The 18,433-nt window shown below is 41.1% G+C and overlaps 1 protein-coding gene across 1 annotated transcript; it reads right to left on the bottom strand.

The window, feature by feature from the left end:
* Window positions 1-1,649: 1,649 nt before the first annotated feature.
* Window positions 1,650-17,893, bottom strand: LOC123973065 (major facilitator superfamily domain-containing protein 12-like). The gene is made up of 11 exons (XM_046052920.1): window positions 17,173-17,893; window positions 14,618-14,737; window positions 12,275-12,485; window positions 12,058-12,187; window positions 10,650-10,886; window positions 10,320-10,412; window positions 10,079-10,171; window positions 7,404-7,574; window positions 7,190-7,284; window positions 5,016-5,146; window positions 1,650-4,898 (listed from the first exon to the last, which is right to left on the bottom strand). Exons 1-11 carry the CDS (start codon window positions 17,318-17,320, stop codon window positions 4,855-4,857), a joined length of 1,473 nt encoding a protein of 490 aa, XP_045908876.1. The 5' UTR covers window positions 17,321-17,893; the 3' UTR covers window positions 1,650-4,854.
* Between the last annotated feature and the right edge of the window lie 540 nt (window positions 17,894-18,433).

Here is an 18,433-nt window from a genome sequence, read left to right on the forward strand (position 1 = left end):
AATGTGAAAATATGAAAACACTTTTAAGTCGTAAGAAAAATATTTACAAGCTGAAAATGGAGCCGAATTAAACAATCCCTGCAAAAAAACAACTCTTACCTTATGGACAATCAATAGTTAAATGATTAACCATCATTTTGTAACTTGGGGATCAATAGCTACTGATTAAAAAAAAGCTAATCAGACTGTTTTCATAAACCATGACTTTGGAGCCAAACAACAGAGTTCATTCAGAAATGAAAGAGGACAATCTTCTGCTATGTTTAACTGGCAAAGAGGTTGACAGGGCAATCAGCATATTTTTATACAAACTGAGTCTGCGAGACAAAACGATTTGGTTGATTGAAGTTGATCCTACATTTAAATAATAGGCTAGTTTTAGCTGAGCCCTCATCAAAGGTTGCATGTCAAGCAGCTCAACCCAAGAGTGTTGTTCCCTTCTCAGATTGATTCACTCTGTTGGTTTGGAAGTTTTGTTTTAAGTAAAACATGCTCGAAAACTCACAAAACTCTGCTCACACATCAGACAGGTTGAAATTGTACAAGCCCCCTAAAGAGCAGCCCCTGCCACAAGTTTCAGGCGGTGACCAAAATTTCTGGGGCACATGTATCATGTCCAGACGTTCAAAAAAATGCCTCTTGGAGCGACGCCCCAAACACAACAGAAACTCGTCCATTTCTAATTTAATGGCGATTTTTGGCTCCGTCCTTTAACAAACTCCTAGAAAATTAATCCCATCAATTTAAAAATTTTCGCTGTGGAATGAAAAGAAATTGGTGATGGAAAGTTGAAAAAACTTTTGAGTTTTCGTCGAAGGGCGTGTCTGTGAGTCCCACCCTGAACACATCCGTATGAAAATATTAAATTATAGTCATAGAGCCACCTGCTGGCAACAGGCTCTGTGTGACTATCGGCTTGCGATTTACATGAAATTCTCATAACATTTAACTACAGGGTGCTCTCTAGCGCCACATAGGGGACACAGGAAGTGGCATTTAAGTCCTTCGGCACTCCCAGAAGCGCGTCAGACAAGAGTGCGAGGGCCCGTCCAATGCTGCTGCAGCTTTAATTTTTTAATGAGATTAAAAGTTACATTTTTTATCTTAGAAACGGCAAATGAAAAAGACAACCTCATCTCGAGATCTATTTAGCAGCTGTCAATCATCACATCACATCGACGTTTGCTTAAAATGATTTAATCTTTTCCTCAATTCAGTTACTTTTTCTTTTCACGATGTGGATGGTTTGTGCTTCACTTTCCCATAAAGCTGAGTGAATTACTAATAATTCAAAATTGAAGTCAAACACGGATGCATTTCTAGATGCACCTCATCAAATGTGTTTAATGTGTGTCTGTCTATAAAACAAAACTATCACACAAACGATCATATAAATCACAAAAAAGGCATAAAACAGAAGCATCGATAGAGCTTTGGTTGATACGGAGCGCCTATTTTTTTTTATCTTGTGGGAACAAAATAATTATCATTATCTTTATTTTTAAATCCTTATCTTGTTCCCACAAGATATGAAATACTTATGGGACTTCAGGGGCTCCGTAGGTTGAACTGGGCACAAAAAACTCTACAGCACTGGAACTGAATCCACGCATTTTCCCACAGCTCCCAGTCAAGCATCAGTTGCTGCGTTGACGGTTTACCAGTATGATTCCCTTTTATTGGTATTCACACATTATAAGTACACACATTTTACAGCACTGATCCCTTTGCAAGTCATTTCATATGAAATACAATTCTGCTTTTCAAGTTTATTTTGATTGTAAAAATATTTTTTTTCTATTCTATTTGGTCTGTGATTACAAAGAGGTAAAACTATGTACAATGAAAGATGATTAAAACAGAAAATCTCTCGTACTAATTATTGTTCCATGAGTGAAAAAAACAAAATAAGAGTGCTCAGTTTAAATGATCCACAACAATGAGGCACAAACACAACAAAGTTATCCCAGTTTCCCTCACGCCAAGGTTTTAAATTGACCTCAGCAGCAGAGTGAACGCTGTAAAGCTTCTCTGATTTCACAGGTTGTGTTTGCTCTTGCCGTAACATTCAAGGTAAGTTCTTTTTTAGGTGCCGTCTGTGCGTCGCAGCTTGAATTTCCCTCATTTTTCGTTGCAGTTTGGATTTCAGAGGCAGTTTTCATGTGTCCATCGACAGTCTGTAAATGTAGTGTGTCATTCAGTAGAGATGAAAATGTAGTGGAATGACCGTTAAATGAAGCACTACACTTTGAAACCCAGGAAAGATTTCTGGAATTTATCAGCGTGTCACATCAGCATAACTAAATACTGACAGGACAGCAGATATAAATGGTCCGTGCTTCTTATTTGGCGTGTCTGAGCACTTGAATGCACCACACACTGTATCTGGTTCCCTTCATCATCCTATTTGGCGCCAAACATTTCCCTTTACCGGGAACTCTACATGTCAGTCTGTTCCCACTATTTCCCCTCATGTTCTGCATTGTCTAGAATAGCACACACGCAATGACAAAAAGTTTAGACTACTGTGACCTGAACCCTGTTTTCTCATCATTTTCCATTTTCCAGTTAAATGCATACCAGTGGAAAAATCAAACAAAATCAGATCATACCTAAAGAATCTAAAGTTCACAGCTCTGTAGTGTGATGGTCTATTATTCTTCAAACCCCAGAACTTGAAGCTATCGTGTGTCTTGGTCGGGTTCTCTGGAAATAAAATAAGGATTCTAGTACTGAAAATGTGTAAAATACACCAGATATTAAGATTTGTGTGAATGTGTCCCAAATTTAGTAATGGATTGACCAATCATACATGGCGCCAAAGCCAAATAGACTGTAATAGCATCAGCTGCTTCATTCACAATCACAATCACCAGCTCATTAGTAATGTACAGCTCCCTCGCCAACTCCAACCTCCTCCTTATCATGGGTGATTTAAATTAGAATCATTGTTCCTGTATTTTCATTACGGTGTTCAGACAGAATGCTACGATGTATTTATGTACGAGTATTAGGGCCACGTTAAGGGGGGGGAAATTGAGGATGAAGATTTTTTTGTTTATTTTGCATTTAGAGAATAAAGTCTAAATGGCGAGAATAAAGTATTCTATTTCGAAAAAAAAAGTTGAAATGACGAAAACAAAGATCGAGTACCTTTTTGAGAATTAAGTCAAAATGTCAAGAATTAAGTTTGAGTATCATTTCGAAAAAAAGTTGAAATAACGAGAATAAAGTTTGATTATCATTTTGAGATTAAAGTCAAAATGTTAAGAATATAATTTGAGTCTCTTTTTGTAAATAAAGTCGAAATAATAAGAATTCAGTTTGATTACCTTTTTGAGAATAAAGTCGAAATGTTAAAATAATGAGAATAAAGTTTGATTATCAGTTTGAGAATAAAGTCGAAATGTCAAGAATTAAGTTTGAGTATCATTTTGAAAAAAAGTTGAAATGTAGAGAATAAAGTCAAAATAACGAGAATAAAGTTCAAGTTTCATTTTGAGAATAAAGTGAAAATCTCAAGAATTAAGTTCGAGTATCATTTCGAAAATAAAGTCAAAATAATGAGAATAAAGTTTGATTATCATTTTGAGATTAAAGTCAAAATGTTAAGAATAAATTTGAGTCTCTTTTCGAAAATAAAGTAGAAATAATAAGAATTCAGTTTGCGTTTCATTTAGAAAATTTTTAGAATAAAATCGAAGTGTCAAGAATAAAGTCAGAACTACAAGAACAAAGTTTGAATAACATTTAAAAAAAAAAAAGTCAAAATGTCGAGAACAACATCGAAATGACAGGATGAAGTCGAAAATGTTTTATGCTTTATTCTCAAAATGCAAAATAAATGAAAAAATCTTTAATTTATTTCCTTTCATGTGACCCTAATACTCGTCATTGAATACAAGGCGACTTTGTGAGGCTGCGCAATTTCATACAAAGGCAATGAGAAGAGGTGATCAGACACGTAATTATCATGGGGTGGCACGAATTGACGCCAAGATGCTTCTGCACAAGTTAAAATGATCAGAAGTCAAAATAGTTCTCTTCAAATGGATCACTTCAAAAATACAATAGAATCTGTTTTTCCCTTCATTAATTATGTGAAGAATCTGTCCTTTACAGCATCTTGATCGCTACTAATAATAATAATAATAATGCTATTTTTGTTTATTGCTCATGGACACTGTTTTAGTAAGATTTATTTTAGCCTTAATCCTTGAATCTTTGCTGTACACTCCTAAACTTTCAAATTTATGATCTAAAGGGTCCTTTATCGGTGCTGTTGTTTGAACTGGTCATACCGTTTTGTTAAATCAGCAGCTTAAACTCATAAGCTAAACAGCGAGGAGGTAGGAGACATTACGCTCAGAATTTTTCATCAGAATTTAACAGCCATCTTTACAAACACTGTCACCTGTGCATTCAGCTGTGGCTTTGACCCTGATAAGTTCTGAAAGTGGGTGAAAATCCATCCATAAAGCGCTGCAGTTAGGTCTTTACTACAACAATAATTAACCTATATATCCTGACTTTAATAATCCCCAGGCACAACGAATGGAAAGATCTTTTTTTGGAAAATGACGAGAAAACAAAAACATTTAGCTCAAACTGTCATAAAATAAAAAGTCCCTTCTTGGTTTCCCTTTTAACTCCTCCACCAGAATGCGCTGGGTTAAGAGCACCAGGCGAGCAGCCAGGTAGGAATTCCCCCTGCTGCTTTACCCTGAAAAACGAAGGAGGAATCTTACAAAAAAACAAAACAAAAGTGAAAGCTCTTCTTGTCCAGTTGAAACCAGTCCAGAGTTTGTGTTGTACTGCTGTTGTAGTGAAGAGGGGGAAGGGGGGGCGGGGCTGTTAGTTGATCCTGGCTTCATCCTCAGAGATGACTGGCAGACCACCTAGACACAGAAACACGGAGTGGGTAAGATGTGAACCAGAAATAAGACATGATAAGAACTGCTTTAATGAGTGAGGAAATAAGCTACGCAGTGTATACGTATAGCGGTCCGACTCACGTGGTCTAATCTTGATTGGCCAGATGAGGATGGAGCAGAGCGCCAAAGTTGCGATGACTGCCACGCCTCCCGTTACTATGACCATGACGTAATGGTAGAACCACACACAGGCGGGACAGCACATGGCAGTACTGAGGAACAGACAGAGGGACAGCAGAGGATCTTAAGAGTATGTTACAGTCTGAGAGCAGAACACTGAAACTAGCTGGAGCTCCTGTTAAAGTTCCTTGTTCAACCGATCAGCCATAACATTATGACCACCTGCCTAATATTGTGTAGGTCCCCCTTTTTGCCGCCAGAACAACCCTGACCCGTCGAGGCATGGAGTCCACCAGTCCTCTGAAGGTGTGCTGTGGCACCAAGACTTTAGCAGCAGATCTTTTAAGTCCTGTAAGCTGCGAGGCGGGGCCTTCATGGATCGGACTTGTTTGTCCAGAACATCCCGCAGATGCTCGATTGGATTGAGATCTGGGAATTTTGGAGGCCAAGTTGCGTCAGCTTGCCTTCTACCCATAGTGCATCCTGGTGCCATGTGGTCCCCAGGTAAGCGCCATCCATTGGATGTCAAAAGAAAACTTTATTCATCAGACCAGGCCGCCTTCTTCCATTGCTTCGTGGTCCAGTTCTGATGCCCACTGTATCAGACCTTCTGATAGGTGCAGAGCGTTTTGGAGATGTTCTGTCGTCTACCCATCACATTCGGCTCACATCCTTGCATGCGTAGGCCTCTATTTACACACGTTTGTTCTGTGTATGTCTCTGTTTCCGGCTGGGGATTGGTCTGCAGAATTGGGCTAAGGCTCCAGGTTAGCACTGATTCCCCTGACGCTGCGCTCCTTGTGTTTCTGTTTTCAACGACGACCAGAGAGCTTTTTGTTTCTTCTTTTTCACGGTAGTTTAGTAATTCCTCGTTTAGGAGGGATCTCTTTTGGTTATATTTAGTTCTTTGTTTTACGCAGCACCCACTTGCCCAATTTCTGTTTTGACTTTTGTTGCTTACCTCTGTTTAATAAATAACCTTTCCACCCATACCAAAAACATCTGGTTTATGTTTATGTCTCCCCTACCTGTAGCGAGCGGGGACATAACAACGTTCATGAGTAAAATAAAATAAAATGTATACAGCTTGTCTATGTTAGTATTTCTTGGATTACAGGATCTTTAGCCCCTTTTCCACTGCACGCCACCAGATCGACTCACCTCGACTCTACTCGCCTTTGTTTGGTTTTCCATTGCGGAAAAGTTGCACCTGTAGATGCTTTCAGGTACTTTTTTTCGTATCACCTCCATCGAGGTTCCAAGCGAGCTGAGGCGATACTAAAATGTGATGTGAAAACACAGCAGACTGCTGATTGGTCAGAGAGAATCGTCACTACTCACTGCGTCATCATTGCTGCACCAGACAGAGGCCAGCAACAGAAAGTTTTATATTTTACAGTTTTCAAATGTGATTTCATCACTAAATCCACTTCTGAGGAGTTTTGAGGTGAGAAATGAGCTGTGTAGATTTCAAATATTGACAGTTTTATAAGAAGTGATGGCGGAACGAAACCCGCGCCAACCCGCGGGAGGAGCGTGTGAGGCCGGCCGGCCGCCCGCTCACAGAGCCCTCTGCTCCCGCCGTCACACAGACCGCTGCAGCAACAACGGCAGAGGAAAACACAGCTGGAAGGTTTTCATACCGCTTATCTGTCTTTACATTCTGAGGAAGGTTGGAACGTTTTAACTTAAGAGACAGCTGTCTGTGCGTGGAGGGTGTGTGTGTCGCATTGAAAATTACGTTGCGGCAGTTGTGTGTGGCGTCGCTATGACAGAGGGGGATGATGAAAAGAAATGGGAACAGGCAGCCGACAGACACATGAGCACTCTGGGGATTCAAACTTTCTCTTTGTCTGGTTGAAAGCTACTATCCATTCATTTGTAAAGATAATTTTTCCCTTTATGGACATTTCTGTTGGTTTCGCTTTTATTGTTCCTGCATCAAAACCAGCACGTCGCTTACTAATCAGGAGGTCGCCGCTTTGATCTCTGACTTCTTATATTTTTTTGTATATGGTCCACAAGCAAAAATAAAATAAATAAAATTGACTTAACTAAACATACATATTGTAGATAGAGTGTGTATAACAATTAAGTGTGTGTGTGTGTGTGTGTGTGTGTGTGTGTGTACTAACTGGCAGGGATGCAGGGCCTGAATGATCATCACAGCTCCTCCATTAGCCAGCTTATCCGTGAAACTCATGGCTCCATACACAAACGCTCCACTTTGCTGCAGAGAGAGGACGATGAAGACAGCGGGTGATGTTAAAAGACACTTTCCATGAAGGATGGATCACACCTCTCTCTCTCTCTCTCTCTCACACACACACACACACACACACACCTTACCGTCTGATCGGCGATGAGCTCGGCGGTCATGGCCAGCGATATGACCAGGATGGTTGCCGACCCCACCCCCAGCAGCACAGCAGCCCCGTACACCCGCTGATCCATCCTATCATCCAACAGCACCCAGTAGGAGAAGGCCATGATCAGCAGCAGGCCCACAAAGTAGGTGAGCTGGACCAATCGAGAGAGAGAGAGACAGCGAGGTGAGGTGCTGGTTCAAATTCAGTTTTGGCTTAAATACTTCCTCCCCCTCTTAAGTGTAGAAACACAAGTTAAACTCAGATTCAGGACACTCAAGTATTACTCAACATTCAGTGACGGTGTATCTGAATCTGATGAGGAGGTGCTGCACTCAACATTTGAAATTGTCTATTTATTCTGTTTAAACCCGGTGTTTCAGCACAGGTGCAGATTAAGAGGGCTTTCACACCTGCCTCATTTGGTCCGGACTTTCTGACTTTTCAGTTTGACCCGAACCAAAATTGCAGGTGTGAAACCTCCCCCGGACCAAACAGACAAAATCTGGTCAGACGAAAACAGGTAGTCTCGGATCAAACTGAACCATGGTTCGGTTCGTTTCTGGTGTGAAAGCATTGTTTGGATGGTTGGGACTTTCAAACTATTTATAGGAAGTTCAGCGGTTTTCATGTAAACCAAAAACAAACAAATGCATTGAAATGAGGACGCAATTATAAATCTCCCGTGACAGCTCATCTTTTCAAACAGAGGGAAGCACACTGCCACCCATCTCTTTGGTCTCTCCTCAAACGGAGGTGCAGAAAGACCTCCTGTCCTGTCGGCGTCGTCATAACGTCCGCACAACGAGGGCGTTTAATTGCAAATTTGAACGAGCCTACAGTATAGTTGGTGCTGCAGGAAGTAATGCCATAATAACAATATAGTGGTGGCAAATATGCATATGTTAATGGTTTATTCATTCATTGTTGTCAAAGCTCCCCGCTGAACTGTTTAATAAACCAATCAAAGTCAAGTAGAGGGAGACGCAGCCCACATAGATGATGACGATGTAAAGTCCTTTAGTTTTGAATTGCAGTGTGAAACCAAACCAAAACTAACCGAATGTATCAAAATATCAAAACATGAACTTTGGTTCGGACCTTGGTGCCGACTTTTAGTTGTGAAAGCCCCCTAAGATTACGCTACACTATAATTTATTAGTATTACACAATTTGTAGATTCTGGTGGTGGCTGCGCAGGATTGTTTCAAACATTTGACAACTCCGAAAGTCAAAATGTATTGAAAAAATGTGAGACATTCTCATTTCCATAATTTGCAGCATGTTTTTATCCATCCATCCAGCTTAAACCGCTTATCAGGGGTCGGGTCGCGGGGACAGCAGCTCCAGCAGGGGACCCCAACCATCCCTTTCCTCCGAGCCACATTAACCAGCTCTGACAGGGGGTGTTTCCAGGCCAGTGTAGAAATGTAATCTCTCCACCTAGTCCTGGGTCTTTCCAGCAGCCTTCTCCTAGCTGGATGCGCCTCCCTAGTGAGGCGCCCAGGGAGCGTCCTTACTAGATGCCTGAATCACCTCACAGACGTGGCTTCTCACCCTATCTGTAAGGGAGACGCCAGCCACCCTGCTAAGAAAACCTATTTCAGCAGTTTGTACAAGCAATCTAGTTCCTTTGGTCATGACCCAGCCATGTAACTCGGGACAGACTGCGCCTCTTTCGGACTTGTGCGTTTAGTTTGAAACGCCGTTTCACAGATATTTCCTGCGCTGACTGGAGGCTGTGTGTGTGACGCAGGCGCCGATCGCCACAATACGCTTGGCTTACTATACGTGTCTTTCTGCTGTGCGTTTTTCCTGTCCGCCAAAGCGGCAAGAGGCCCGACGACCCGACGGCTGCTACTTTCTTCCCCTGTGCGACACTAAAGTTTCTGTCGTGTCAGCTTCTGTCAAACTTAAGGTCGTTGTACAACAACAAGTCAAGGTACGGCGTATCGTGCAAAGTTGATGCTTCGTCTGCAGACTGCTTTACTCTTGGATGTCATGTGACCAGAGTGTAATTGCAGCCTTTGTGATTAGAAAATCTCGTTTTATGACATTGCAATCGTTCAGCCCTAGTAGGGAGCTATGGAAACATGGAAATGTTAAATAAATGGAATAAATTTAAAGCCCCTAAAAACTTGGCTCCAAATTTAATTAATTTAATTTAATTTAATTAAGATTTAATATTCATGACTAAATAAGCAGCAATGACATTTTATTATAGATTTTTACAAAACAGCCTTAAGTATTTAGATCAAAACAAATCTGCTTCATCAGGACTGGGTGAAGTTTTATCACCTTTGATTGACAGCAGAATTGGAACATGAGCGAACAAAAATCCTGACTGTATCCTGAAGTATGTCGCATCACCATTTTTCAACTGAGCCCCTCGCACTTGAAACTGCGGTGTGTTGAACCCATCGCTCGTTGCAAGAAGCTGACTAGATTTGGCTGAATAGGTTTTCAGGGCCTTTGACTTTAACTTTATGATCCTGTTTACATTAATCTAAAGTAAAAACTACAATAGCCAGACCGTTCATTTTGCAGCAGAATTCTAAGGCTTCTGTCTTTCGTGTCATCATGGTGTACAATGATCTCATTATGTTATCACGAGCAGTGCAAGACGCGGTACCAATTCAGAGGTCAGGTTTTACTTACACATTTTCCAATGAGTTTACTGAGAGGCTTCATGATGAAGGAGGACAGGAAGCCACTAACGAACATCACTAAAGGGATTGTTGCGATGTACTTCTGTTGGAGGGAGAAAGAGAAACAGAATGAACAATGAGGAAGGACCGGAGAACGTGTCTGTGATAGAGAAGCGTAGTGGCGGCGGTTTGGTCACCATGAACTGATAATATACATTTGAAAAAGAATGATTCTGATGAGTTTGTGTTACCTTGGGCAGCCCCAGAGTGTTGATGAGGTACATAGAGATGTAGGTCTGAGACAGATTGACTATTAACCTGGTGGACATGTAGAGTAAGGCCACCTACAGAGGTACACAGTAATGCACAGACCTGTCAGAGTGAAGACTTTGAATACTGTTCTATGCTTTAGCTTCAGGACGTTTGACAAAACACAAAATTTGGCAACTGTCAAGCTGTTGCAACAGGAACTGCTGCATGCACAAAAAGCTTCTTCTGTCCCCGTCTGTCAGTCCAAACACAGAGCAACTCCTAGCTGAGTAGCTTCAAGTGAAGTTTAGATCAGAGAAGATTCTTCCTACCTGGTAAAAAGAAGGCTGCTGCAGCCAACATTTCCACTGCAGAGGAGACGAGGTCTTAAGGCGAGAAAGCAGGGGCCTTCGCTCCCCGTCCTCCTCTTCCTCCTCCATGCTCCTCTGGCTCCTCCTCCCCTCCTCTTCTGCAGCCTCCCCTCCTGTTCCAGGTGTCCACTCAGTAGTTCCCAGGTGGAAGAAGAGGGAGAAGAGAGCGCCGATGCCCAGCACAATCAACGCCAGATTCTGTCAGGTCAAGGTGCATGTAGGAAACAAAAAAAATATTCAAATACCTATTGCAGGGGTCGGCAAATAAGTCTGGCATCGGGACAAATTCTTTTCAAGCCGGTACATGGCGGGCCAGAACAAAGTGAAATTATTTCAAACCTTTGTAAACTCATGTGCACTTTTAGCTCCTGTTGGCTTTTTTTCTTCCTTGTTAAATAAAGTAATTATAAAGAATACTTTTGCACATCGCTTGAATCCTATCTCCCGGGGCGTTCCTACAATGTTTTGTGGCAAGGACAATTATCCTCCTCCCGCTGCCTCTCCACAGGGGTACCCCAAGGCTCGGTTCAAGAGCCCCTTCTCTTCTCTATTTACACCACCTCACTGAGGCCGATCATTCGCTCGCATGGCTTCTCTTACCACTGCTACGCAGACGACACGCAACTCTACCTATCCTTCCCGCCAGACGACCCCACCGTCTCAGCGCGGATCACGGACTGTCTCTGCATGGATGAAGGCTTGCCACCTTCAACTAAACCTCTCCAGCCAAGCAATCTATCCACCATAGCATCAAACTACAATCTAACTCTTCAATCAACCATCATTTCAACCAGGGTGGTGAGAAACTTGGGTGTCATGATTGATGACCAGCTGTCCTTTTCAGACCATGTTGCTGCTGTCACACATCAGAGAAATCAGACCCTACCTCACTCAGAACGCCACCCAGCTTCTGGTACAGGCCATGGTTATCTCTCGTCTCAACTATTGCAATGCCCTCCTAGCAGGTCTTCCAGCTTGTGCGGTGAAACCCTTACAAATGGTTCAGAACGCAGCAACGCATCTGGTCTGCTCTGCCATCCCTTCACACATAGCAATCCCAGTCCCGGCTGTTCTCACCACAATGGTGGAACGAGCTAACACACGCCATCAGAGCAGTGGCGTCCCTCTCTAACTTCAAGAAGCTCCTGAAAACTCTGCAGAGAACACTTCCTCTTATAAACACCTCTAACCTCTATGTATAATGTTGTAATACTGAGGGACAGTCAAGAGAAACTCTGTGAATGTTAAGCCAAACAAAACATAAATGGCAATAATCGCGACAGCCGTCATGGTACTGTTCACTGTCAACGTCTCATGGTCATCTTTAGCAGCCCCACCCACTCTCGAACATTGTAAAGTGCCTCCTCACCCTGAAGATGTGAATATCTGCGGGTCCAAGTGCATCGCTAAGCGGGTCATCGTGTTCTCCAGCCTGGACGTGGAACAGCAGGTAAGCCACTGCATACACCGTGATGTTGGCTATCACTGTGCACGCATACCTGCACATGCACACAAGGAGTAAACTGAGTATTCAGGATCTGTAGATTACCTTCCTTTGTACTGTATCATTTGTGTATAAAACGTACCTGTACGCAGTGAGCTCTACTTTAGCGTGCTCACAGGTGACGAGCTCTGGAATGAGAGACAGGTGGGAGATCTGGGTGGCAGCCCAGCCGAACTGAAAGACGATGATGAACGGGACAAAGTAGAGCAAGCTGGCCCACTGTGGGGTGAGGGAGTCACAGTGCGGACACTGGTTGAAGATGAAGGCAAAGGACACCATCACGCTCAGCGTACCTGGGCAACACACAGAGAGGCAAACGGCTATACTTTCAGTATACGGTTTGTAAAAATCTACCAATCAGCTAAACCTCAATTATCAGCAAAATTCACAATATTTTCTCCAAAACTCCTGAGAAATTTGGAACACGCCATAACATAAGGACTTCTTCGCCACTGCACACAAAACACATCCAAATATCTTACAGGGTGATTTATGGGTAATGCAGTCTTTAAACTTGCAAGACTTCAAACATTTTTCACTTGTTGCCTCTTGGTGCATAAAGTTCCCATGAGCAGGAACAATAATGTGATATATAAGACATACAGGATTATAAAAAGTCTACAAAACCGCCAGTTTACATGGTTTATTTTTAAAAAAAACACCATATTTCTGTCATCCTGCACATTTCTGCAGCTCCTCTTTTCACCCTATGCGTTCCACGCTTTGTTTTAGCTCCCGAGTGACGCATCTCACTTCTACAAGATCTTTGCAAATGCGCAGTAGCTAGGTAAGGGCTATTACCCAATCAGAAGCAGACTAGGGTGGGTCCTGACAATCAAGGTAGTGTGATCCAAAACAAAACGGCTTCGGTTCAGCCGTACATGATCCCTAAACACAGGCAGAAAAACCCGAACCAGCTTCGCAACCTAGACTGGAGCAAGACATTTCAGAGCGGTAAGTTAGTAACACACTGATCTTTCATACGTAATATTTTAACTGTGCACTGTCTCTACATCGCAGTGACAACTTTATTAGGGATGCACAGAAATGAAAATTCGTGGCTGAAGTCAAAACTGAATATAATAAAAAAAACTTTCCCGAATACCAAACAAGGTTTTTACATTTTTTACATTTATTTTGCCTTTTTTTACCGTTGCATAAATTTAATAGTAAAAAAGTGCTTTTAACTCAGTGTTTCCCACAGGATGTGGAGAGACTATGGCGGGGGGGGTTCGGGGCCGTTACAGTAAATTACATATGTCCATTTACTTTTAATAGACACATGTAACATGTTTTATACTTTCTGAGAATATAATCCAATTAATTTTATTTCCATCCTGTACAGACGCCTTATTTTGAAAACCGGACGTTGTCACATGTGTTTCCTCCTCGCGCTAAATCCATCAAGTCCAACCCAGTTTGATAAATAATGTATGTATGTGGTTCTCGTACGGCGTAACATGAAGACTTCACAGCCTCTCTTCAGGCAGGACTCTCATACTGCAACACTTGTCTTTGTAAAGAGACAAACTGACAGGATCAAGTCGCTAACCTGCCTGTCAGCTACCGTAAAGGCTTGAATACGTGTGCACTCCAAATTTAGGTGCGGCTAGCTTAATCGCCTTCTTAGAAACGAGTGACAGAAACACTCAAAGCGGGTCAGACCGTTTGTTGCATCCATCTTGTCAGATGTAGTGGATGCGCTGGGAGACAATTCAGCAGAACAGCGTCAACGGACATTTTTGCGTCTTTCTCAGACACTTTAAAAATGCTTTCACACAGCAAACATGTAAATGTAATTGTTCGGTAAAATTTATTGTGTCTTTTGACTTATTAGGCCGAACACCGAAAGTGATTTTTTAGCTATTTTCGGCCGATAAATTTCAGTGGCCGAACGTTCGCCACATCCCTAAACTTTATGATACAACACCATTAACTGATCTCTCCGGGCCTCCGCTCTAACCAGCTTGGTTTGAGACGCTTAACCCCTAATTGCTCCAGAGGCGTGCAACCTCTGACATAAATAGCAATTGTAAGTCGCTTTTTAATTAAATTAAATTAATTAATTAATCATATAAAAGGCTTTTTTCAGCTCAGCAATGTTCAGCTGTTATGTTACCCTTTTCCAAAGCTTCTGCCTTAACACAATACGACCCTGCAGACGGTTTATAATGTGTATGGCTACATTTGTCAAGTCCTTACACTATGGATTCTTTGTATGCCCCTCTGACATTTTCACCTATGAGAGGAAACAGCTGACTGACAGAAAACAACTGATTGACCTTTTACCACCCACTGTTGGGCTGGAAGCTAGTAGAACATTCGCAGACTGCTACTTCTATTTACATGCCAAGTTATCGAAATATAAGCCACTGCCGTTGTTCATACTGTGTAACACTATCTCAATCTGCTTTATCTGACTTACCAACTAAATGCCATGTCTTCCTCTTGCCGTAGTTGCCACAGCCAGGGGTTCGGTCAGACTCGTACCCAATGAGAGGAGTGCAGATACCATCAGCTATCTGCCCAACCAGCAGCAACACACCTACAGGGTAGACAATCATGATTCGGTGTTATACAATAATAATACATTCATTTATAGATTCAGTTTAAATATCCACAGACAGTTAGGAATACCTGGCCACCTTAGGGCCCTAAGATGAAACATTGAAATAGAAGGAATTATTTTTCTTCTGATAATAAATCGCATTTTTTGTGGCCTAAACACACACACACACTAATACTCACCAAACTCTGCACAAATCCCAAGAAAATTTACGTGTCATGTGGTTTTCGTGAATGGGCGTGACACAATGGCTCGCTAGCACCCCCTAAAGAGCAGCCCCCGGGCATCATTTCTCTGAAATGTCCGAACTTTTTGTGGCAGATGTATCAAGTCCAGACCTACAAAAAAAGCCTCTGGGAGCAATGCCCCAAACCCAACAGGAAGTCGGCCAATTTGGATTTAATGGTCGTTTTTTACCGATTTACAGCTTATGTACTTTAACAAACTCCTCCTAGAGAATCAATCCGATCGATTTAAAATTTTCAAGGTACAGTCTAAAGGCTCGGATGTTGAAAAGTTGCGCTTTCTGTGAGTTTTTGTTGAACGGCGTGTCCGTGGCGTTGAATATCGATGATTCACCATGAAACAGGAAGTTGTTATAACTTCAGTGTAAGTGCTCACGTGTTTTCCAATGAAAAATATGTAATTTCACATCATATTGGGCCGTTATTTTCACCATATCTCTGAACAAAATAGCTGGAAAAGCTAGAGCAGATAATAAATAAACTACACCCAAAGATCAGTCTACTGGAGGGACGACAACCTTTAGATCTGGAGAAAGTAATTTGGTTGGCTCTGTTGCTCCACAGTGATTTTACATTGATGGCACAGTATGTTTTAAGCATCACCCCCTAAAACCCTGTTAATATGACCTCAGAATCATTATAGATACGACTATTCATGTTTGCCTTTTGTGTCTTCATTTTACAGCTTCTGACATTTATCTGTAGACATTAATAAAAAAAGAGTTACGCTGCTCTTATAACAGCATCTGTCACGTATATTCTGCATAGAACGAGGAGAGGAAGCGAGCCGAGCATTGAGTGTTGCCGTGCTCGCACAGTGTGCGAGTGAAAACATTTGTATTGCAAAGTTTAATAATCGTGGGAAATTATAGTAGCGGCGTGCCGCCGCTCCTGACTGCATGTAGGGGAAACACTGTGATTATACTTTTTCCATGCTGTACTTTTACGTGTGAAAGAGCGGTATCAGTATCGTAACATTTTCAATCTAGTACTTTTATTTGTGACAATGTATTTTTACAGTGCGGTATTAGTACTTATGTAACTTTTTTTTTTTTTTTTTAAATTGTGGCAAAATTATTTTTTATATATTATTATTAGGATTTTTATATTAGGTATTAGTATTTTTATTTAAGTAACATTTTCAATGCGGTACTTTTAATTGTGACAATATTATTTTTACAGTGCAGTATTAGTACTTTTATTTAAGTAACATTTTTACTGCAGGACTTTTAATTGTGACAAGATCATTTTTACAGTGTGGTATTAATATTTTGCTCTAGTAACATTTTCAAAGGGGAGTATTTTTACAATGTGGTGATAGTACTTTTATTTAAGTAACATTTTTACTGCAGGACTTTTAATTGTGACAAGATCATTTTTACAGTGTGGTATTAATATTTTGCTCTAGTAACATTTTCAAAGGGGAGTATTTTTACAATGTGGTGATAGTACTTTTATTTAAGTAACATTTTTACTGCAGGACTTTTAATTGTGACAAGATCATTTTTACAGTGTGGTATTAATATTTTGCTCTAGTAACATTTTCAAAGGGGAGTATTTTTACAATGTGGTGATAGTACTTTTATTTAAGTAACATTTTTACTGCAGGACTTTTAATTGTGACAAGATCATTTTTACAGTGTGGTATTAATATTTTGCTCTAGTAACATTTTCAAAGGGGAGTATTTTTACAATGTGGTGATAGTACTTTTATTTAAGTAACATTTTTACTGCAGGACTTTTAATTGTGACAAGATCATTTTTACAGTGTGGTATTAATATTTTGCTCTAGTAACATTTTCAAAGGGGAGTATTTTTACAATGTGGTGATAGTACTTTTATTTAAGTAACATTTTTACTGCAGGACTTTTAATTGTGACAAGATCATTTTTACAGTGTGGTATTAATATTTTGCTCTAGTAACATTTTCAAAGGGGAGTATTTTTACAATGTGGTGATAGTACTTTTATTTAAGTAACATTTTTACTGCAGGACTTTTAATTGTGACAAGATCATTTTTACAGTGTGGTATTAATATTTTGCTCTAGTAACATTTTCAAAGGGGAGTATTTTTACAATGTGGTGATAGTACTTTTACTGACGAGTATTTTTTTACTACTACTATTTTTTACTATAGAAGCATAATTAGAAACAGACAGAAGGACTAACCTGCATTTGTGTTCTGGAAACCCAGCACAGAGTGGTAGAAAACCAGCAGGTATGTGAACCACATCGAGGCGCACAGGTCGTTCAGAAAGTGTCCCACCGCATAGCTGAGCCTGCGGAGGACCGGCAGAGACCTCTCTGTGTCCGACATTACGACTTGTAGGGAAACAAAAACAGTTTTAAACGAAAATCCCAACAGGCGTCTTCATCAGCTGGACTGACAGGGCTGGACTTATTTGACTAAACGATTCTTTCCACTTCGGGAGAGGCACAACTGCAGCTAAATGACGAATGACTAATTTTCGCTTCCTCTTTTCCCACGTTGCTTTCTTTCTAGACACTTAAAAAAAAAAAAAAACGTGTGTGTTCGTTCAGTTTGGTACAAGCAGCACAAAAAAGATATTATTCACTCCGTCGCGGTGACAAATTTCCTCTTGTAATCAGGTGACAGCGGAGAGTCAAAGCCAGGAGGAGCATCCGAGGAAGGAATGAAAACCGAAACAGAACCGCCACTGAGGGGGTTTTCATCCCCGCTATTTGCCCCCTTTACATTTACATTTAAACACCTGAACAACTCGCTGATTAAATAACTGCACAGAGATGTGACTGTGTCTGTGGAAAAACAATCCGCAAAGCAGCTACATCTTTAACCTTCAGCTAACTGGCGGCTAAAAGCACACCTGGCGACGAGTGAACGCGCAGATGTAAACAACACTGAGGACCGGCAATAATGACGCAAGCATAGCTAGCCAAAGGAATGGACCAATAGGAGAGCGTTCTTGCTCCTGATGTAATTGCCTCTCAGCCAATAGCGCTTCCTCATGTGACGGCAGACTTGCCAAAGATCATATATGGCACAAAGGGAAGTTGTGAGAGTTATCTCCGACTCGCTTCCTCCGTTCCGTAACAAAGTAAAGGTTAATTTATTGACAGTAACAACTGTCTTTCTGTGAAATATTATTTTACACATTTCGCATTACTGAAATACATTTTAAAAATGTAACACAAAAAAAGAGTCTGGTCTCTCCACAGAAAAGAAAGGTCGCTGTGACTTGATGGTAAAGTACGGAAGCCCTAAGAGGCCACGCATTCATATGTTTTATTTACTCCGTTTCCACTTGATTTAATTTGTTTTTTCGTGATCTCGAGTTATTCACGTCATTATCTTAAAATAACAAATGTTGTTTTTCCAGAGATAATGGAAACTTTGTTTTCCGGATATATGGTGTCCCTGCCACCTGGTAGTTTCTGTTCATCTCCAAAA

This window comes from Micropterus dolomieu, linkage group LG06 (genome assembly GCF_021292245.1).
Source record: "Micropterus dolomieu isolate WLL.071019.BEF.003 ecotype Adirondacks linkage group LG06, ASM2129224v1, whole genome shotgun sequence".
Classification (NCBI taxonomy): Eukaryota; Metazoa; Chordata; class Actinopteri; order Centrarchiformes; family Centrarchidae; genus Micropterus; species Micropterus dolomieu.